This window comes from Barbus barbus (assembly GCF_936440315.1).
Source record: "Barbus barbus genome assembly, chromosome: 7".
Taxonomy (NCBI): Eukaryota; Metazoa; Chordata; class Actinopteri; order Cypriniformes; family Cyprinidae; genus Barbus; species Barbus barbus.
In genome coordinates, this window is record NC_136735.1 from 26,998,551 (window position 1) to 27,021,118 (window position 22,568).

The 22,568-nt window shown below is 37.4% G+C and overlaps 1 protein-coding gene across 1 annotated transcript in view; it reads right to left on the minus strand.

Annotated features, from left to right (window-relative positions):
- The window catches only part of limch1a (LIM and calponin homology domains 1a), a 55,249-nt gene that overhangs the window by 22,000 nt on the left and 10,681 nt on the right, over nucleotides 1–22,568 (minus strand). Inside the window, exons 2-8 of the mRNA XM_079420549.1 lie at nucleotides 20,697–20,767; nucleotides 19,815–19,884; nucleotides 16,629–16,735; nucleotides 15,179–15,209; nucleotides 14,964–15,074; nucleotides 14,670–14,871; nucleotides 12,885–13,125 (exon numbers count right to left, since the gene is read on the minus strand). Coding sequence (XP_079276675.1) covers nucleotides 12,885–13,125; nucleotides 14,670–14,871; nucleotides 14,964–15,074; nucleotides 15,179–15,209; nucleotides 16,629–16,735; nucleotides 19,815–19,884; nucleotides 20,697–20,767 — 833 coding nt within the window. The remainder of the gene's footprint in view (nucleotides 1–12,884; nucleotides 13,126–14,669; nucleotides 14,872–14,963; nucleotides 15,075–15,178; nucleotides 15,210–16,628; nucleotides 16,736–19,814; nucleotides 19,885–20,696; nucleotides 20,768–22,568) is intronic.

The window sequence follows — 22,568 nt, forward strand, 5'->3', positions numbered from 1 at the left end:
CCCTCAATGGGGATTAGCGGGTGTTTGTTGTCAGTAGTTCAGAAGACATGAAATAAAGTGCGCGCATCTGTAATAAAACATCCCTCACACGGCTCCGAGGGGTGAATAAAGGCCTCCTGTAGTGAATTCATGTGTTGCTGTAAGATAAATATCCATATTTAAAAAAAAATTATCTCACTTTCGCCGACTGTCATAGGTGAAAGCCGTCCCGGCGGATGACGTAGGCGTCGTGCGCGCACCTCTGAGAAATGCAGGAGCAAAGGAAACAAATTTTCCTTACTTTAGCAAAGGAAAACCTTTAGCAAAAATAAAACGTAAGAAGTGTTTATTATGTTTGAAATATGGAAATTTATCTTACAAAAACGCATGGATTCGCTACAGGAGGCCTTGATTCACCCCCCGGAGCCGTGGGAGGCACGTTTTATTATGGATGTGTGCACTTTATTTCACGTCTTCTGAACTGTTGACAAAAAGCACCCTCTTACCCCATTGCAAGGCTTAACTCAGATTGGATTCGTCTGAAAGAAGAAAATCACATCCATCTAGGATGCTTCGGGGGGGTGAGTAAAACACAGGCTAATTTAAATTTTTGGGTGAACCGAACCCTTTAAGGATAATCATTTCACCAATGAGCAAAGTATAGTGAAACAGTGATAAAACGCAGAGACACAGGCATGGGACACAATCTCTTTCCATGCAGAAATACAAGACTACATTACAATCAGAGCTGTTTTCAAAAGTAATAAATTGCTCCTGAAAGTGCTCTCTCACATTGGGGGGAGATCATCGTCTTCCTGCCAAAGGGGCCGACGTGGGGGTTGGTGAGGTCTGGGGGAGGGGCTTTTGGTAATAGTCTCATCTTTAATAGGACTTTCATGTCCCACCACACCCACAGAGCCCGCCTCCTGCCTGTCCATCATCTGAGGGCACTTCCTAGGCATGTCCTCAGCATCTCTTGGGGGCGGGGCCACAGAGCTAAGGGTGAAGCTGAGAAATTTGCCATGGTTACTAAAGCAAAGCTGTGCTGTGAAAGGGAGGCTGAGGCTCTGTTCTCTGACTATAAAACACAAACCGCCAGAAAGAACAGGGAAAACAAGTGCAAAGAACAGAGTGATCAAAAATGAAAGGGTTGTGTCAACTAGGTACTTGTTTTGACGACTGAATTATATACACGTAGATATTGTATCAGAAGAATATTTACATTTACACACACACACACACACACACCTATACATATATACATACACTCACCGGCCACTTTATTAGGTGCACCTGTTCAATTGCTTGGTAACACAAATTAATAATCAGCCAATCACATGGCAGCAACTCAATGCATTTAGGCATCTAGATGTGGTGAAGACGACTTGCTGAAGTTCAAACCGAGCATCAGAATGGGGAAGAAAGGGGATTTAAGTGACTTTGAACGTGGAATGATTGTTGGTGCCAGACAGGCTGGTCTGTGTATTTCAAAAACTGCTGATCTACTGGGATTTTCACACACAAAATATCCAGTGAGCAGCAGTTGTGTGGACGAAAATGCCTTGTTGATGTCAGAGGAGAATGGGCAGACTGGTTAGAGATGATAGAAATGCAACAGTAACTCAAATAACCACTCGTTACAACCAAGGTATGCAGAATACCATCTCTGAACACACAACACGTTGAACCCTGAAGCAGATGGGCTACAGCAGCAGAAGACCACACTGGGTGCCGCTCCTGTCAGCTAAGAACAGGAAACGGAGGCTACAATTCGCACAGGCTCACCAAAATTGGACAACATAAGACAAAAAAAAACCGTTGCTTGGTCTGATGAGTCTCGATTTCTGCTGCGACGTTCAGATGGTAGCGTCAGAATTTGGTGTAAAGAACATGAAAGCATGGATCCATCCTGCCTTGTTTCAACGGTTCAGGCTGCTGATGGTGGTGTAATGGTGTGGGGGATATTTTCTTGGCACACTTGGGCCCCTTAGTACCAATTGAGCATTGTTTAAAAGCCACAGCCTACCTGAGTATTGTTGCTGACCATGTCCAACCCTTTATGACCACCATGTACCCATCCTCTGATGGCTACTTCCAGCAGGATAATGCACCATGTCACAAAGCTCAAATCATCTCAGACTGGTTTCTTGAACATGACAATGAGTTCACTTTACTCAAATGGCCTCCACAGTCCCCAGATCTCAATCCAATAGAGCACCTTTGGGATGTGGTGGAACGGGAGATTCGCATCATGGATGTGCAACCGACAAATCTGCAGCAACTGCGTGATGCTATCATGTCAATATGGACCAAAATATCTGAGGCATGTTTCCAACACCTTGTTGAATCTATGCCACGAATAATTAAGGCAGTTCTGAAGGCAAAAGGGGGTCCAACCCGGTACTAGCAAGGTGTACCTAATAAAGTGGCCAGTGAGTGTATATATACTGTATATTCAAAGATTAGAAACATAGAATAATTAAGTTTTGTGAAGAAACTCCAAGCCAGTCACATATATTAGTAAACAGACAATAGCCACCAAAAATCACTGATGCACAAGACATTCATCTCTTCTCTGTACTCAGAAAATCAACTACACACAACAAGCTCAAATCCACATCTAAAAAACTAATTTAATAACAATTTAAATACCAATTTTCCACAGACGAAGCATTCAGAACATTCACAGGCAAACGCTTCATTCCCAAAGGGTCCTAACCTGTCTAGAGACGGGGCTGTCTCTTGCTCTCTTTGCTTGAGGTATGACTGTGATCCACTGGCAGGAGTTATTTTATGTTTGACAGCAGCAGGTTTGGGCAGAAAAGCATTAAAAGTCTGTCCTGCACTTGGCTTTTGGTAAGATCCGGTCCTTCGTGCAAGCATGTCATCATTCTCAAAATCTGGCAGTTGATCGTCATCCCCACATTTATCATCATCACCGCCAGAGCGACTGGCGTTAGTTGCATACGAACGTACAAAGTCGGGGCTCTTTTCTGTGACTACAGCAACTGGAACAGGTGTCTTTATTACTTGTTCAACTGGTTCATTTCTGTCAAAACAGCATATGCTGATAACTAACTTGGAAAATGAAACTCAGTTTGATATAACGCAATACTCTCCAAGGCAAAACTTAATGCAAGCAGGTTAAAAATATATGCACACCTACAAACACTTCCCTAAGAAAAAAAAAAACTGTTCTGTGATATGTTTTGAGTGATTTTAGCTCAGTGGTGTGGTGTTCTGGGTGGTTGCTATTGCAAATTGTCTTCTAAGGAATTCTGGAAGATTGTTTACTGGCCGAAGCTCTGTCTCTTTAAGTGTTAATCTATGTTTTTTCCCCAATATATTGTCTGCCAGGCAAAACACTAGTGATGCACTTTACAGTATCAGTACTATCAGTAATCAGCCAACATTGGAGTTTTATTATTTATCAGTATTGGTCAATACTGGATATTTAATTTGCTAATTTATATCTACAACCCATAAATAATTCAGATATTTCAATTATTACTTCTATGTTTATATTTTGATCAGTTATCCTTTAAAAACATGACCAATTTAACATCAAGTTTAATCTTTAGCAAATCTCAAAATATCCATTTTCCATATAAATTTCATTTACAGAATTTAAAATAACTGATTTTAGTTTATTTATTTAGACAGAACAGTACCGTTTTTAAATATCAGCCATTTACTGGAAATAATAAGGCTTACCATATCATCAGAATTTTAAAACAAATATTAAACGTTCAGCCACTTAGTAACAACTCTCATCAGCAAGGTATCATGATGGCTTTTGCCCAAATGGTGCAGTAACTCCCTAACCAAGTATGAGATAAGCTAAAATCATGCTTTCCTTAGACAACACTACTAAAATATAAATATTGTGCTCAAAAGCAAAGAGTATTTTCCACCATGGCACAAAGCATGTTAGACTCATGCATTATCAGCAAAGAGAAGTTTGAGACTGCAAGTCTTTCTTGTCCCACCTCTGTCCAATCTTGGTTCTCTTTGTCTTTATGCTTCTTTCAAGGTATTGGAGATCTTTTTCTCCGCTCGTTCCTTTCTGGGCTAAGGAAGCCGCTGTAGCACCCTCTCTCTTGGAACCCAGCTGCGGGAGGAATCTGTTATATGAAGTCCCACTTCCTGGCTTCTGAAATGCTCCTGTTCTACGAGCTAGCATGTCATCCTTTTCTATATCTGGTTGCCTCTCTTCTTCATCACCCTCTTCATCATTCTCCCTCTCGTTCTTTGCTTTCTCAGCCAGTTCCTCCTCCAGCACTCTGCACTCGGTGGAGGTCAAAGGCCTCTTAAGGTCAAACATAACAGGGTTCGGAGGTTCAGGGGGCATGATAGGAGGAGGCTCAGGGTTTGCATCTCCACTGAGTAAGTTAGTTCATAATGTATGAGGCGTGGAAGGAAAGAGAGAAACAATGAGTCAGAGACAGAAAAGAAAAAAATGAAGGGGGAGGACAGAGAATGCAACGCATTCGCAATAACGCAGTAACGCGAGTTACGCAATAATATTACTTTTTTCAAGTAACTAGTAAAGTAACGCATTACTTTTTAATCTTTTTTCCCATTTATTGACTGCAGTGCACTGTGTGAACATGCTGTTACTGTAGTTCTAGACTAAATGTGAATGTGCATTAATTCATCCCACTCGCAAAAAACTGATTTAGTATTCATCAAAATGAATTAAAACAGTGAAATGCAAACTCAGAATATGACGCAAACCTGCAATAATTAAATATGTTAAACAACACAAATGTATCTAATCCCATTTTATTAACCAATGTCTTTGCTGCTGACCTTTGATGATCCAGTTCAACCATACTAATAAGTAAAACTGACTTTAGATAAACTAACAATAGTTTTTTATTGCTGAAGAGTGTTGAACCTTCTTCTCCTGCGTTCTATTTTACAGACGTAAATTTACTTTTCCTTCAGCCAGAGGTTTATTCATTACACTTTTGGTGTGAAAGGGCTTTTACATTTGCTATAAATAGAACTTCTTGTATAAAAAACAAGCCCTGCTCATATTAAAAAGTAACGCAAAAGTAACGTAACGCATTACTTTCTATAAAAAGTAGCTAAGTAACATAATTAGTTACTTTTTTAGGGAGTAACGCAATATTGTAATGCATTACTTTTAAAAGAAACTTTCCCCAACACTGGATACAGGCAATGCAAGATGCAGTCCAGTGGGAACCAAAGCAACTGCATTGCAGTTACTCAAAACTACAGAAACACACTTTATTACTCTCTTACACGAGCATAAACACATATTTCATCTTTTTCCCCCATTTCTTCAGACTCTGAAATTTCAATCCACATAACCACTGTGGCATTCACAGCTAATTTCTCTCTTAAACATGCCAAAAAAAGTTCATTTTTCACACAATTTGTGGGTGCTACAGTTGTTAGCATCATACTAACAGCCTCACTGCAAGCCACAGCTAATTTCCCTCCTAAATAGCCCAAACATGAGCAGATTCAAGTATCATTCATGAGTGCTATGTTGCTAGCATCATGATAACCGCCTTACTCTAGTCTAAGCCATTCACAGCTAGTCCTAAACAGGCCAAAAAAAGCACAGTTTTAACATCATTCAGGGGTGCTACAATTGTTATCATCATGCTAACAGCCTCAATTATAAGCCCTCCTAGCCAAAATAATAACAGTTTCAAGCATCATTCATTCAGCGGTGCTACAGTCGCTTGCATCATGGTAACATTCTCTCAAGGCATGAGTCCTCCTTCATAAACCCCAGTGAGATGAAACCAACATGCCCTGTAAATGCAGCATCACTGCTAAGATTACTACACACAAACTCCAACACACACGAGGGTGAGTCTCTGCATGTATGTTCAGATCATTTGATAAACAAAACTTGGTTTCTGAAAACAGGCGGTCCTTAACAAGAAATAGTGTGTCGGTATACTTCACATCACAGCATGATGACCAAATATTACTGTTTGATTCTAAGAAGACAATGGTGTCTAAAGGTGTCATATTTTGAAGTAAACAATGAAATAAAATAGAAACTAATGGCGTGTTCATTGTTGTGCCATTTCACAACTACCGTAATTACTAGATGACAAACTTGGATGTTATTCGGAGCTGTTCACGTCCTCAGACTTAGAATTGCTTCTCCATGTCTATAAACGGCAAAATGAATGTGTGTAATCAATATACAAAACTGCAATAGAAAACGTCATTATGCAAATACATCATTAATACACTTATAGTTTAGCAGCACATTAGCTATTTATTCAACTCTGTGATAGCAACATCAAATTTTGTCTTTTGTTCATTTTTAGTTTTTTCTTGTATCATGACATTAACAAATAATCAATTATAGGAACTGCTATTTTTGAATATTGTAGACTAACTGAATATTAAGAGGTTAACTACATTTTACAGCTGAAACTGCTGCCATTTTGAGTATTTTCGTATGACATTGTGGCAGTCAGGTGGTACGAGTCAGAGCTCTCAAAAAGTTACAAGTTACAAGTTTACAAGTTGTAATTATGAGGTCTAAGAGGACATGAACGCTTTTTTTCAAGTTGGAATCTCATAATTTCAGTAATTCCAGCATGGCATGAACACAACAAAGCCGAAAAATTATATCAGTCTATTTGGAATACACTAAACAATAAGCAAATTTATATCTTAGAACTTATTTCTCTTATTTTAAACTTTAACTTACCTTTTTATATAATTTATTTATAAATATAAATGTGAATATATACACACATATATTTGATCTTTTCATAATATAAAAATATAATTGTATATACTTTATTTTTTATATTTCTATATTATTATATATTTGATCCTCATCCTCACAACACTTACACAGAAGATTTAAAGGGACAGTTAATTCTAACTGGTTATTAATTCTAACTCTAAGACGGTAGAAAATAGTCATCAGAAATTATGACCATTTCAGGTGCAATATATATTAAGCATCACTTATACTTATATTACTTATTACTTACATGCATTACTATATTATGTAATAATATATATTATACGATACTATATATTTTTTTTTCTGTACTGTAGTACTATACTATATACTATATTATGTTTTAGATGTACAACAGCCTCTTGACTAATATTATCAATGACCCTCAGAGAAAAATGTGCGTGTTTTGGTCAGTTGTGCCTGAATGTGCATGCATTTATGCATCTATCCTTCTCTTTCTGTCTTTCTTTCTCTCCCTACCTGCCCACCACTCTCTTTGTCAGTATGGAGCCCAGCCCTATGGTGGGCACAGCAACAGGAGCCATTGAGAGGAGATATTGAAGCTTCTCTGCCTCGTCCCCCTGTCCCTCTCCCCCTTCCTCATTCTCCTCCTCTTTCCAGGAAGTATTCTCCATCTCTGTCACACCCCCAAATGTCACAAAACGCCGCCGTTCACCGGAGGAACGTTCTCGGCAATTAGCCAGGTCGTTCTTGGCAACCTTCATCTTGGAGGAAACAGAGAGGCAGCCTTTCTCAAGACACGTCTGACACAGAGGGACAATAGGGTCATCGCTGTTCACACGCACACACATACATGACACGTGAGTAAACAAGAAAAAGAGAGAAGAATTAGAGGAGCGAGGAATAAATAGTGAAAGAAATAGTGAAAACTAAAATATACTAATGCAGAAAGTCCACGTCAGTCAAATCAATGGATTGTCTGGACGGGAATTTGTGTGATATACAAATAAACCCACTGACGCTGATGCAAGCATGGCCTTTTGAAACATACAAAAGGGAAATTATTGAAGGAATGACACACAGCCTTGGCTCTTCTACTATGCCGTCTAACACTCACATGCTCCCCTCCCTCATTCTCTGTGAGCATCTCTTGGTTTCAATAGTTGCCTTGGTGACGTCTGTTTGTTAGAGAGGGGCTTCCCCCTGCTAACAGAATTTAGAGTCTCACAAAGGCCCACTTTAACAAACATCTCCACAAAAGCGTAACAAGACAGAGCCCTACTACGTAGTACTCAAGCCAATGACAGACCAAGCTTCTTGGCTGTAAGCCTTGACTGATTTAAATATATTTTAGGCTCACACTGTGTCTTAACCAGGCATAATACTTTATCAGCAACATGTAATTTGTCTGTCTTCACTATCAGCAAAAATACAGTGTGATGGCGCACAATCACAGCCAATAAAAACATCCAAATATCCCAATATAATTTGAATTTACAGTACCATTCAAAAGTTTGGGATTAGTATTTTTAATTTGTAAGCCTTTTATCCTCACCAAGGCTGCATTTATTCGATAATTTAAAAAAACAATAAAGCAGGGGTACTGTGAAATTTTTTAGCACAATTTAAAATAACCGTTTAATATTTTTAAATGTAATTTATTCCTGTGATGGCAAAGCAGAATATTCAGCAGCCAAACTCCATACTTCAGTGTCACATGATCCTTCAGAAATCATTCTAATATGTTGATTTGGAACACAAGGAACATTTCTTATCAATGTTAAAAAGAGTTTTGATAGTTGTTTAATAGTTTTGTGGAATATGGGATTTTTTGATGAATACAAAGTTAAAAAGAACAAATAATTTCTCATTTGATTATAATTGTTTTTAATCTTACTGACCCCAAACTTTTGAACAGTAATGTATTTTCAATAGCATTTTTCTCTTACAACTATTGAGCAAGCTAAGAGTGGTACAGTGGGACCACTCAGTGGGAAAAATGTATAGAATTTACATGGAAAATATTCTATTGTATGTTGCTTTATTGTACCATATCTGGTTAGGACACAGTGTTAGACACAAACTGAAAAAATAATAATAATAAGGTTATTTTCTTTTAGAAACTGGAGCTGTGTCTTCTGCTTAATGTGTAAAAACACAGAAAACAAACCATTTGTGTAATAAGCTCAAAGTTTCAGCAGTTTGAAACTTCTAAAATGTCTTGAAGCGTATTGATGAGTCATGCTATGTCAGGGGTCAAAGGTAAAGGTCACATGTCAGGCACCTGCTCTCTGTATTCATCTTCAGCCTTTGCCATTTCTCCAGGTCTGACTGAGTGATGGTTGTTTGAGCCAGTGACTGCCGGGGCTCCCTCTGTGGGACAGGCACACTTTGGCCCCGCCTTCTGGCCAGGTCATCTGTCCTTACATTAGGCATCAAAACCCTTGCCCCTTTCTCTCTGTCTGTTCCCTCCTCCTTCTCTTGCTCAATCTCACCGTCTTTCTCAGGGGTCAGGAAGGGGTTGTCCTTGCGAGTTATGATTGACACTTCAGCAGGAGTGGACTCACTGTAGATCAGTATAAAGGATACATGGAGCGAAGCAGGAGGAATGGCTTTTTGCCACACATGCAAATAACAAATGAATTTAAATATATGGTTTACATATTTAATTATTTAAATGTAAATATTAAAAGGTTACTTCACCCAAAAATGAAAATTCTGTGATTAATTACTCACCCTCATGCCGTTCCAAACCTGTAAGACCTTCATTTATCTTCAGAACACAAATTAAGATATTTTTGATGAAATACAAGAGGTTTCTGACCCTGCATAGACAGCAATGCAACTGAAAATTGAGTGTTTAATCTTATTATTATACATTACTGACACTCTATCCTCCAATTTGATACTGTTAAGTGTTTTGACACAATCTGTATTGTTAAAAGCGCTATATAAATAAAGGTGACTTGACAACTTGACTTGAAATGTTCCCAGACCCAGAAACGTAGTAAGGACATCAGGAAAATAGTCCATGTGACATCAGAAGCTACGAGAATACTTTTTGTGTGCAAAGAAAACAAAAATAATGACTTTATTCAACAATAAGATTACTCAACAATTTATTCTTCTCCTCAGAGAGTTAACATGCTCTCTATGGAGGGTCAGAAAGCTCTTGGATTTCATCAAAATATCTTAATTTGTGCTCCAAAGATGAACAAAGGTCATACGGGTTTGGAAAGACATGAGGGGGAGTAATTAATGACAGAATTTACATTCTTTAAATATTGACATTTAAAAAATTCAAATATTAATATTTAAAGAATATTAGAAATATTTTTTTCAACCTTGAAACTGTATTTTGATTTTTTTTTTTTTTTATCTTTACAAATTATTTATTTTTAGTAGTTTTCTTCCATACTTTCAGTCACTTCCAGTGACTTGTTAATTTTGGAGCCTGTGGTCAAATGTGCATAAAAAGAGCAAAAGTGTTAGAGAGCGTGTTTGTTTTGAGGCACCTGCTATCTGTATTCATCTTGAGCCTCTGCCATTTCTCCAGGTCTGACTGAGTGATGGAATTCTGGACCAATGACTGATGAGGATCTTTGGGAGAGTGTGGCCCTCTCCCAGTCCGCCTCCTGGCTAGATCATCTTTGAGTGGGTTTGGGACAACTATCTTCCCCTCTACCTCTTTCTCATCTTCCTCATTCCCCTCTTGTCCCCTGTCTTTTTCAGGATTCAGGAAAGGATTGTCCTTACGAATTATGTTTGGCACCTCAGGGGAGGCAGAGTCAGCCTGACTGTGGTAGAAATGTAGCATTGTAAGAAACAGAAAAAATTAAGCCATAATCCCACAGAACACAGCAACAATACCAATACTGACAACAGACCTTTACCAATTATAATGGTATACACCTAATTTCTATGCACAATGCATAATACCACATGTATGGTATGTAATGCATGGACAATGTATGTAATGTATGATAACTCAGAAAAGATATTAGAGCTACAGAGGCAAATGGAACAACACTACACTAAAAAAAGATATTGAAGACAAATTTGTTGGCTTGACAAAGTCTCACTCGGAAGTTTAAAACTGGAGGTTTGTTTTAAGGTTATATAGTCATTATGTTCTTTGAATAATTGGGCAGTTTTAAGAGAGAAGTTTAATTTTGTGTTATATCAGCTGTGTATACTTCGAAAACATTGGTATTTTGAAGAGAGATTTGAAGTTTGAAGCTTTTTTAGCCACTAGCTAGTATGTTTTGGGCAGTTGCTGGTCAGTTCTGGGGTGTTTTTCCCAAAGTGTCATTAGCAAACTATGGCCGCAATTCTCTGAGATAATGAGTTTGAAAAAACCCTGACCCAGATTTGTCCAATAACATCATGTTAGATTTGTAAAGCCAATATAACTAGTCCATGAGCATGAGACCCCATCCCCCTCTGTCACAAGCACACCTTCTTTTCTCCTGTTCCATCTTCTCCATCCTCTCCAAAACGGCATGCTGGGATGCCAGTCTGATTCCCTCCCATTTTTCTCGGTCCTTCCAGCTACAAGAGCGTGGCAGGTAGTGATGTGCCACGCTGGGTTTAAACTGATTCATTCGTGCTCTGCGAGAAGCAAGATCATCCTTTTGGACATCTGGAACCGTCCGTTCTGCCTCTTCGTCATCATCTTCCTCATTCGAGTCCCACTGTTGTGGAGCAGCGGTGCGCATGAACTCATTGTCACGACGGAGAATGATGTCAGGTGAAGGTAGTTTAACATTACTGGCCTCCACAGGGTTCACAATTGGACTGAGGAGAAAAATTTACCATGACAACATTTGAATATATTTTTAGAAAAACAGAGTGCAACAGTGTGCTTCTAATTTTAATGGCCTTGGTTCCGGAAGTTTTTTCCCATTCATTTTTTCCATATGGCTTAATTACATAATCAAGTTAAAAGCAAGAAATTGAAATCTGCTGATTTAAAGATGTTGATTTTGTGTGTGTGGAAAAAAACCAAATATCGTGCATTATGTTTTACATTTATTGCAAAAAGGGCAGCAACTACAGAAATCTTTTAACATGATTTGCTTGTCATGATTCTCTGATTGGTGGAAATTTCTCTTCAGAATCATGGGTAATGTAGTTTCTACCAGGGATTCCACTGCTGAACATGATTATTTAAGAATAAGTTGAAATAATGTTGATATACCATCGATTAACAGCCTTTTAGACCACAGTAGGTCATAATTTAAAAGTTATCACTCAAAATAAACTCCCATATGGAGAAAATGAATGGGACTGTTGCACTCTATAATGTAGAGATGTTAGTCTTTCCATATCAGGAGTTGATGCAGACATCAGGATTTCTGAATAAGCCAAATTAGCATAACTAACATAATATGCTCAACCCAATAAAAGGTCACACACATATTCTCCTCATCACAAATTAGCACAGATTCAGACTAGTCAGAATCACATCCAGTTCATTCACAAGCTGACAAAACAAGTCAGTATAACTTTGCACTACACAGCTGACATCAACTCAAAACTTTAGCTAAGCTACAAAGGCTAAAGCTAATTCACAACCATGTCACTCCATGCTATATTGAAGCTGAAACAATTCTCAGCAGCACAGATTCAAAGCAAAACTATAAAGGGATATTTCCCACACAGCAACCTGGGGTTAGATGACAACTCATGGATTTGAACACACAAGCTTTGTGGTTACCAGCACCAATCTTTAGCTACTAGGCCCTACACACAACTAGTTAGCAGTTTTAGTCTCTGCATACACATGCATTCAACTGCTGACCTGTTATATCGCACAGAGGCAGGTAATACTTTTATTCCCGCCTTTTCCAGCTTTCTCATTTTTTTAAGCTCCGCCTCCTCAAGCTCTGCCCCTTTCTCATTCACCCAGCTGGAATTTTTCTGGAACGCAATGCTTCGAGACACGACAGCCCCTTCTTTTAACACTTCTAAGCACTCTCGTCTGTGGGGAGCAATGGGAATTTTCACAGCGCTCACCAACACACTTGTGGATAATACAGGATGAATCAAACAAACTCAGACAGATGAAACAGATGATGCTTGTGTGTACTGATTTTCGTTCAGATGTATGATGTGTCTCAGCCATATTGCAGCCAGAAGTGGGATTTCCAGCCACAACATCATACTTTATCATAGTGGCTTTGATTACCTGAGAGGTCTTTCTCCTCCTACAGGAGATGTTGAGTTGCTCAGACTGCTCCTGTCTTCCTCTCTGTCGCTCCTCCTCTTCCTCAGGGGAGCAGGAAGGTAGTTGGTCTGGTTGCTTTTGTTTGGCAGATACTGATTAAAGGGTAGAGCTGCGCGAGGCTCTTTATAGGACACGCGGCGGGCAGACATGTCATCCTTACGCACGTCTGGCAACTTTCTATGTCCAGCATCACCTTCAGAGTCTGTCAGGAGGAAAAAAAACATGCTTTGTTTTTATCATGTTTTATTATTGTTATTTATTATTGTCAAAATGTGTTGGCATTTAGTATTAGTATTTCATATTTTTAGGTGTTTACAGAGAACCAGCATTCATATTTCATACATTGTGTGTTGGGTTTGATGCTGCCATCTGACCATCATCCAGATCAGAGTCGAAAGCTGTGAAGTGGCTGTGAGTGAAGTGCATGTATTTGAGTGCAAATGTGTTTAAGCTTGTTTAAACTGATTACATCAGGGTCAATAATAGCATATTATATGAATTTATTTTATGTAGTTTTTGCTAACATCAACATACCAAAAGCTTCTTGCAGTAGTACTTCCACTGTCACGCAGTCTTTATTTATTTAAAGTCAAATACTTTAAATAAAGTGGGACAAAAGTATCCACAGCAGAAACAAAAAGTCAGCTATTAATATTACATTAATTTATTTATATTTATTAATTATATTCATTTTATTAAAAAAATACACAATAAACAACTTTATAATGGTACTAAAATGTAAGTTGCAACAGATTTTTCTTTAGTAGATGGTTCGTATGTCTTTAAATTGAATAGCTTGTATTGCTTTAATCAGCGAGGGTCAGCTTCTCATTCTCAAATTTTCACATAAACCATCTAATATTCCAGTGCATAATAAAGATACTGGCCAACTGACAAGTGGTTTTCTTTTGTTTTAGACAAGTGGTTTTATTATTTCATTTAATTTTATTTTCACCTTAATCATAATTAAACTTGTTGGCTTAAATAAAAACTTTGTGTTATATAGTAACCAAGAATAGCTAAAAATTCACTTTTTGTCAAAAGGTTGCCGATTCCTGTTTTAAAAACAAAAATAAAACAAATCAAAATAAAAGTGCTGGCTTATCGTTAAACTGAAAATCACACACGCACAGACACACACAGACACACACACACTTTAGAAGCTCCTTGGCCTTTTATGTTTTTTTTTTTTTTTCAGTCACGGTCCATGTCTGTATTTACTAATCAGATACATCTCATGTCAAGCCTCTCACACACTCACGGATGAGTGTTTAAATGTCTGTCCAGTACAACAGCTGCACTCTCACACCCCCGCTGCACATATGTGGGAATGTATTCTTCTTCTCTTTGAGTCCAGAGTTCATGATTGTGTGCTGAGATCGTTTTTACCCCAAGTTGCTCTTGCATGAAGGTTTGCTGACAGGACAGACATGGAGAGTCTGACATAAGTGTGTGTGTGTGCATAAGATATAGGAATCGTGTGCGAAATTACATTTTCAATGCTTTCATTTTCAATGCTTTGACAATTCAATGTGTCAAACAGTAAAAAAAAATACAAAAAAATTATATACACTCTGCCATTTTAAAGTTTTGTGTTATTTGATCAAAAATACAGCAAAAACAGTACTATTGTGATATATTATTACACAATTACAGACAATTAATATTTCATGACTACTGAAAATATTGCCTGACTTAACATGATCTAGCATGATGACAAATAATAAACAGAGGAGTAAGTCATACCATCACTGTTGCAGCAAATAACTGTGTCTGGGGAGGGTGTGTTCTGTGATCGTGAGGCAAATGAGTCGAGACTGTCAAACGAATCATCGCGGCCATGCCTCGGAGACGACAGCGAATCAGAGCGCTCTGATTCCCAGCTGTCAATGTAACCGCTGTCCCTTATACTGCGCTTTGGAGAGTCTAAATCTTCATTTACATACTCCTGCACACCAAATATACATAAAAAGAGAATGAAAAACATAATAGTGTATTGATTATTTTATTTATCAGGCTGTTTTAAAGGTTTAGCGTTACCTTTCGCATCATGGAAAGAAGCCCCTCAAACTCTTTCAGGTCGAGTGTGGGGCCGTTATATGTTGCACAGCTGTTAGCAGCTTTACCAAGCCAGTATATGGTTATGAGCACCTAATCATTTAAAAACACAGAGGAGAATTTAAGACAACCAGCAAAAATGTAAATCAAACTCAAACTGACATGCAAAGATTATGAAAATTGTTCAGCGTACTTACATTCTTCAGCTTTCTACAGCAGTCAGAGCCCCTACAGCATAAAAAGAGAGAGAAAACAACCGTTTTCTATCTAAGCAAAAGATATATACTACCATTGAAAAGTTTGGGGTGGTAAGATTTGTTAAAGTTTTTGAAAGAAGCCTCTAATGCTCACCGCCCTAGTGAAAAATAATTATACTTAAATGTATTTCAAATACATGTATTTCATGCTAAGTATATTTCAAATACATTTTCATATTTATGTACTTTAATGTAATGCCCTGCAATTGTACTTTTAGTATACTAAACTGGTATACTTGAAGTCTGCTAAATTGGAACAACTAATTTTGATGCACTTTAATTTTGCGGAAGTAGTGCTGAAGTCCAATTAAAGACATACTTAGTATATTTGATTGTGCTAAAGTGGAACTATTGCAAGTATAATTTAGGTACAATTTAAATATTTTGCACTTAAAAGAATGATAATATTTAAAGATCATGCAGTCCTTATCAAAAGTGACATTAAAACACATTTTAGGCTTATTAATAAGAAATGTGCATTGTGCACAAGTAATAATCCAAATAAAGTTTAATTAAAAATTTTATATCAGTAGGTCTCGAGTTATCTGTCAGTAAATATGTTAAAAGATTTGAACTATTTTTAGTATGAAATAAATGTATTTTAAATGTATTACTTTTTTACTAGGGCAAAGCTGCATTTATTTTGGCAAATACAGTAATACTGTGAAATATTACTACAATTTAAAACAAGTGTTTCCTATTTCAATATATTTTTTTAAATGTAATTTATTTCTGTGATGCAAAGCTGAATTTTCAGCAGCCATTTTTCCAGTCTTCAGTGTCACATGATCCTTCAGAAATCATTCTAATGATGCTCAAGGAAAATTTCTTATTATTGTAAATGTACATAACAGCATAACATTTTTCAGGATTCTTTGATAATTAGAAAGTTCAAAAGAACAGCATTTATCTGAAATAGTTTCTTTTTTTAACAATGTAAGTCTTTGCCAATGTAAAACTAACTTTTGCTCAATTTAATAAATCCTTTCTGAATGTTAAATTGTAAACATCTTACTGACTCCAAACTTTTGAACGGTAGTGAAAGTTCCGCTAATACCTACTTGAATTGGGATTTACCAAAATTCTCCAAAAAAAACTGCTGGCTTAGCTTGTTTCAATTGAACAATTCAAATCACCAATTAAAACAAAAATATAGCTTATTTTGCTAAAACAGCTTTTTTTTCCAGATTGGTTATGTAATGTAAATATATGCTCTTAGAGGATGAGCTGCTGTGATTGACTAAAAGGCAAGATGTCCTATAGTCACCAAATTAATTGTTATGATTTATCTCATTAATTTTTCTGCACATAATCAGTCTCCTGCTTCAGTCTCACATAATCAGTCTCCTCCTTATACTGTCCGTTCATGCATACACAAACACACACATACGTTAAGTTTGCTCGTATCGAAGTATCCTGAAGGTCTCCGGGATCAAACAGCTGTGATCCCTTCAATCCCAGCTCTTCGCATCCTCTCAGAAACATGGTCAGATTATCCTGATGAGAAGAAATATTATAGTATTACATATTATGCACCTGCTGCCCACTGTATGTGGCAATTACAGGCCATATGTATACACTATGTTTGAGTGGCATGTTATCAATCCAGAATGAGGAAAAGGATCTCATTATTTGAATTATATTATCACTCCATATATTGGGTTTTATATGTACATCTGGTTTAAATTCTTGTTAGTAGAACTGATTTTGCTAACTACTAAACTACAGTTTTAGTTTTCCAATTTCTACATCACCTGTGAAAAAAATTCTCACTTATCGTAAAATCTGTTCTGTGGATCCATCTGCTTTTTCTGATTCAGTAAGGATTTCTACCTTGTCTGATTGTTTATTATCCAACTGTCCATCAGAAATATGCAGTATCTATAATAATACAATTTCCCACATACTTGAGAAACATGCTTCTGTTAAAACTAGATTGGTTCCATCAACGTTTCACCCTGGTTCACTCCGAAACTTCGAAGAGCAATGAAAGCTATGGGACGTCGCTTGGAAAAAATGTATAGGAAAACTGGACTCTTTTTTTGTGCACTCTTCGGCTTTGAAAGGATATTTGCTCAGTTACCGTACAGCCCTCAATGCTGCAAGATCCTCATATGTCTCTTCTACTATTAAGAATTCCATGTGCAGGCCCAAATTTGCTATGGTCAACAAACTCACTAACCCTCCACAACATGTTATTTCTGGCTCTGAGGAGCTTGTGAATAACTTTTCAGACAAACTGAAGTCAATCACTGAATCCATTTCCAAAGACACCCCTCATACAACTGACTCAAATGTCCATTTGATGTCAGCTGACTCGGGTCACTCAACATACTCTCTTTCTGCTTTTACTCTCACTACTTCTGCTGCCACAAGAGATCTAATTGTGAAGTCAAATTCTACATCCTGCCAGATTGATCCTACACCTACTGTTTTGCTTAAGATGTGTGTTCATGAGTTTGAACCTTTCATAACACGATTAACTTGTAGTTTAGCATCTGCCATTGTTCCAGCAGAATTAAAAATGGCTGCGGTGACCCCCAAACGGTTCTTGACCATCTAGACATTTGGCCATCTAGGCCAATCTCAGATTTACCATTCTTAAGTAAAATTCTTGAAAAAGTTGTGGCTTCACAATTAAGATCTTACTTAAATGCCAATGGCCTTTTGAACCTTTTCAGTCAGGATTTTATTCATCACATAGCACTGAAACTGCTCTTCTTTGTGTGGTTAATGACATTCTTCTGTCCATGGATTGTGTGTTAATAAACAACTTGATTCTTCTCGATCTAAGCTCTGCATTTGACACAGTCTGCCCTGAAATAGTCATCTCTCGTCTTTCTGATATCGGTATCACTGGCTCAGCTCTTTCCTGGCTCATTTCCTACATTAGCGATAGAAAATATTATATCACTATACAAAGGTACACATCTGCCACTGCTCCAGTTTCACATGGTGTTCCTCAAGGTTCAGTTCTTGGTCCACTTCTGTTTATCATTTACATATATCCACTTGGTGACATCATACACAAGCATGGACTTCAATTTCATTGCTATGCTGATGACATTCAAATTTACCTAACCACCAGCTCTGATAGGTCATCACTGCCTGACTCACTTACTGCATGCATCAGGGATAGCAAGCATTGGTTGTCCTTGAATTCCCTTAAGCTAAATAATAACAAAACTGAAATATTGATGATTGGCTCTGCTACCTTAGTCAAAAGGATGGACCTGTCCTTTGAAATTGACGGGGTTCATGTTAAGCCTTTTTCATCTGTCCACAATCTTGGTGTCTTATTTGACTCATCTCTATCTTTTGCCTCTTACATTTCTTCTGTTGTTAAAATCTCTTTTTTCCATCTTCGTAATATTGCACATCTTCGATCTTCTCTGACTCTAGCTGATGCTCAAATCTTAATTCGTGCATTAATCACATCACGTCTGGATTATTGCAATGTTCTATTTCTTGGTCTGCCGAAAAAACTTATTGCAAGGTTACAGTATGTCCAAAACTCAGCAGCAAGACTTCTTACCTCCACCAGGCGTTCTGCTCATATTACTCCTCTACTGCATGATCTGCACTGGCTACCTGTGGCATCTCGTATACATTTTAAGCTATTACTTCTAACATTTAAGGTATTAGGGGATCTACATATTAAGGGGAAGGTATCTACATATTAAGGGGAAGTCGTGGCCTAATGGTTAGAGAGTCGGACTCGTAATCGAAAGGTTGCGGGTTCGAGTCCCCGGCCGGCAGGAATTGTAGGTGGGGGAGTGAATGTCCAGCGCTCTCTCCACCCTCAATACCACGACTGAGGTGCCCTTGAGCAAGGCACCGAACCCCCAACTGCTCCCCGGGCGCTGCAGCATGGCTGCCCACTGCTCCGGGTGTGTGTTCACGGTGTGTGTGTGTGTGTGTGTGTGTGTGCATTTGTTCACTACTCACTGCTGTGTGTGTGCACTTGGATGGGTTAAACGCAGAGCACCAATTTCGAGTATGGGTCACCATACTTGACAATACGTCACGACTTTAAATGGTCTTGCGCCTCTATATCTGTCTGACCTACTGTACTCCTACTCTCCACCCCGGTCCCTCAGATCATCTGAGTTTGGTCTTTTGTTCATTCCTCGTTATCGGCTATCCACTGTAGGTGGTAGGTCATTCAGTGTTAATGCTCCTAAATAATGGAATCCGCTACCCCTTACACTTCGTAATTTATCTTCTTTGTTTACCTTCAAGACTAAAAAAGTATCTCTTTAATTTGCATTTTGGATAATGTGGCTTTATTTGGTCTTATGTGTTTGTATTGTCTATTTGGGTATGTAAATGTTTTGTATAGCACTATGTAAAGTGACCTTGAGCAATGGAAAGGCGCTAAATAAATAAAACTTATTCTTCTTGATGGCATAAACATAAAATAACTACCACACACACAGATAGACGCACAAATTGGGACAGTACTGGATTTGTTCTGAGACAGCAGTGCCAAGACTGGCCTGACACAAACAGGCACAGAACAACACAAACACATTGAAAACAAACGAACGAACAAACACACACTACCCACACTCACCAGCCCTGCAATGGGTGTTGGAAGTCTATTGATCTTTTTCACAAGACCTGGTTTGATTGAACTCAGCAACCTAATACATCACATGATGAAAGAGAGGGAGAGAGAGAAATATTACATTAGAGTACCATAATATGTGGGTTGACTCATAACATCATTAAAATGACACGTGGCCCCGCAAAACAAGGTTTCAGTAATTTATTTGATTTTTTTTTCTTTTTACATACATTTTTCATTAAAAAAATAAGAAAATAACAAATATTTAGTTTTTAGTAATGACACTAGTGTTCACAAATTTGGGGTCAGGCAAATATTTTAATAAAAATGAACACTTTTCAAATGTATTGCATTAAATTCAATTCATTTTATTGACAGCACAGTACGGACTATAAACAAAAAAAATCTATTTCAGACAAATGCTGTTCTTTTGAACTTTCTATTTACCAAAGAATCATGAAAAAAAATGTATCACTGTTTCCATAAAAAAAGTTGCACAACTGTTTGCAACATTTATAATAAGAAATATTTTGCACCAAATCAGCATATTAGAATGATTTCTGAAGGATCACGTGACACTAAAGACTGAAGTAATGGCTGTCGAAAAATCAATTTTGCCATTACATGAATATATGACATTTTAAATTAAAATACACTTCAAAAAGAAACGGACCCCAAACATTTGAAGAGTAGTGTAGTGATCATAATCAGGTGGTTTTATCCATATTTCAGTATTTTTATTTGTCCATAAATTTAGCTAGATGTAGCCTAAATTATGTTTTTATTTGGTATTCATACTGGTGCATTTGTAGCATCTGCATTTAGTCAGAATATATTAATTTCCAATAAACAATTTTCATTTACATCTACAGTGTATGCAAAACTCACTCGCAAAGCAGAATGCCGTTCTCCAGCCCGCTTCTAAAATCCTTGTCACCGAAACTTCTTCCTGTCACTGCCTGCCAAGCAAAAAGAATAGAGTAAAATAAGTAAAAAAAGAACTGAGAATGTTTTAATGAAGAGGTAAGAGAGCGCTAATATGACTGGAGCAGTTTGAATGCAGTCATATTAGTTTAGTAACCAATGTGTCCTTCTAAATCTATAGTTTTACAGTATGATTTGTCTCTAAATGCTAACCAAACAGATGCTTTATATTTCTTTAGGGAGGCCTCAAAGCTTATGCTTCATGTATTAATCTGATATTTCCTTTTTATAATATGTTCACACATGCAATGCTCTAAGTTGCCATTACATGTTATAAGTTAAAAAACAAAAGCAAAAGACAAAATGGGTTTTACAAAGAAGCTCTGAAACAGCTGCTTTTCTTTTATACACAAATCTGGTAGATATTAGGGTGATACTTAACACATTCTAAAGGCGCAACGTGTGTGGGGATGGGTCAGCGCATATAAATATGTATGTATGAATGTATTCTGTGTGTGAGTGATTATATAGGCCCTACACTTTGTGGAGTATGCCTGCATTTAATGTGCACAAGTAAACTACTAAACTAGTATTACATAACCTGCCCTTACTTATTCATTATACCATGCATGTGTGTAAAAGAGAGAAAGAAAGAATATTTTAATTTACTCTCTATTCCCAAGAGGCCAAGTACATGACCACGTTTTTGAGATTAATAAAGATTATTTTCAATAATGCAAAGGTTTTGACTTTGGAAGACAAAACCTGCAATTATACACATAAAATTATTACCCATAAACCTGTTACCCCCTAAAACTTTACACACAGTTTCTCTCAGAGCAGGAAACAGCTGACCTGTACATCAGTACGAGGTCACTCATTGTCCATTGTCCTTCACTGCAGCTAAGAAAGGAAGCCACAGTGTCACATAGGACCATTAAAGGATCAGTATTCCCGAAAATGTGCTGAAAATGTGCACCCTCAGGCAATCCAAACTGTAGATGAGTTTCATTCTTCATCTAAACATATTTGGAGAAATTTAGCATTATGTCACTTGCTCACCAATAAGAATGAGCCGTCAGAATGAGAGTCAAACAGCTGATAAAAACACCACAGTAATCCACATGACTCAAGTCCATCGATTAATGTCTTGTGAAAAACAGTTTTTGTAATAAACAAATTCAACAAGATGCCAAAATATAAGTGCATCACCAATAACATTTGTTTAGAACCGTTTTGGACCGTTTCAGCTTGTAAACGGTGCTTGATCTGTGCATATTTCTCTCCTGATTAAGATGAGACTAATTTTTCACTGAAGAAAGCAATATTATTGATTTACTAGCTGGAAGTAACAGTTCAAAAGTTAAAAATGTCTTGATGGATTTATTAAAAACATGCAGCTTTTCACTTCGCAAGACATTAATTGATGGACTGGAGTCGTGTGGATTACATGTGGATTATTGTGATGTTTTTATCAGCTGTTTGGACTCTCATTCTGACGGCACCCATTCACTGTTTCATTGGTGAGCAAGGGTTTTAATGCTACATTTTTCTAAATCTATTCCAATGAAGAAACAAACTCATCTAGATCTTAGATGGCCTGAGGGTGAATGCATTTTCAGCAAATTATCATATTTTAACACTATATTCGTCTTCTAATTTACCCAATGCCAGCTAACCAGATGCATCACTCTTTACATCTTCCTTTTCATTTCTCTCCTCTCCTCTATTAATGCGTTGCACAGTACAGCATGACTTGTTTAAAACCAAGAGGTGATCATTATCATCTTTATTATGAAGATAATAACTTTAAAGTGCTCACATCATGACGACTCA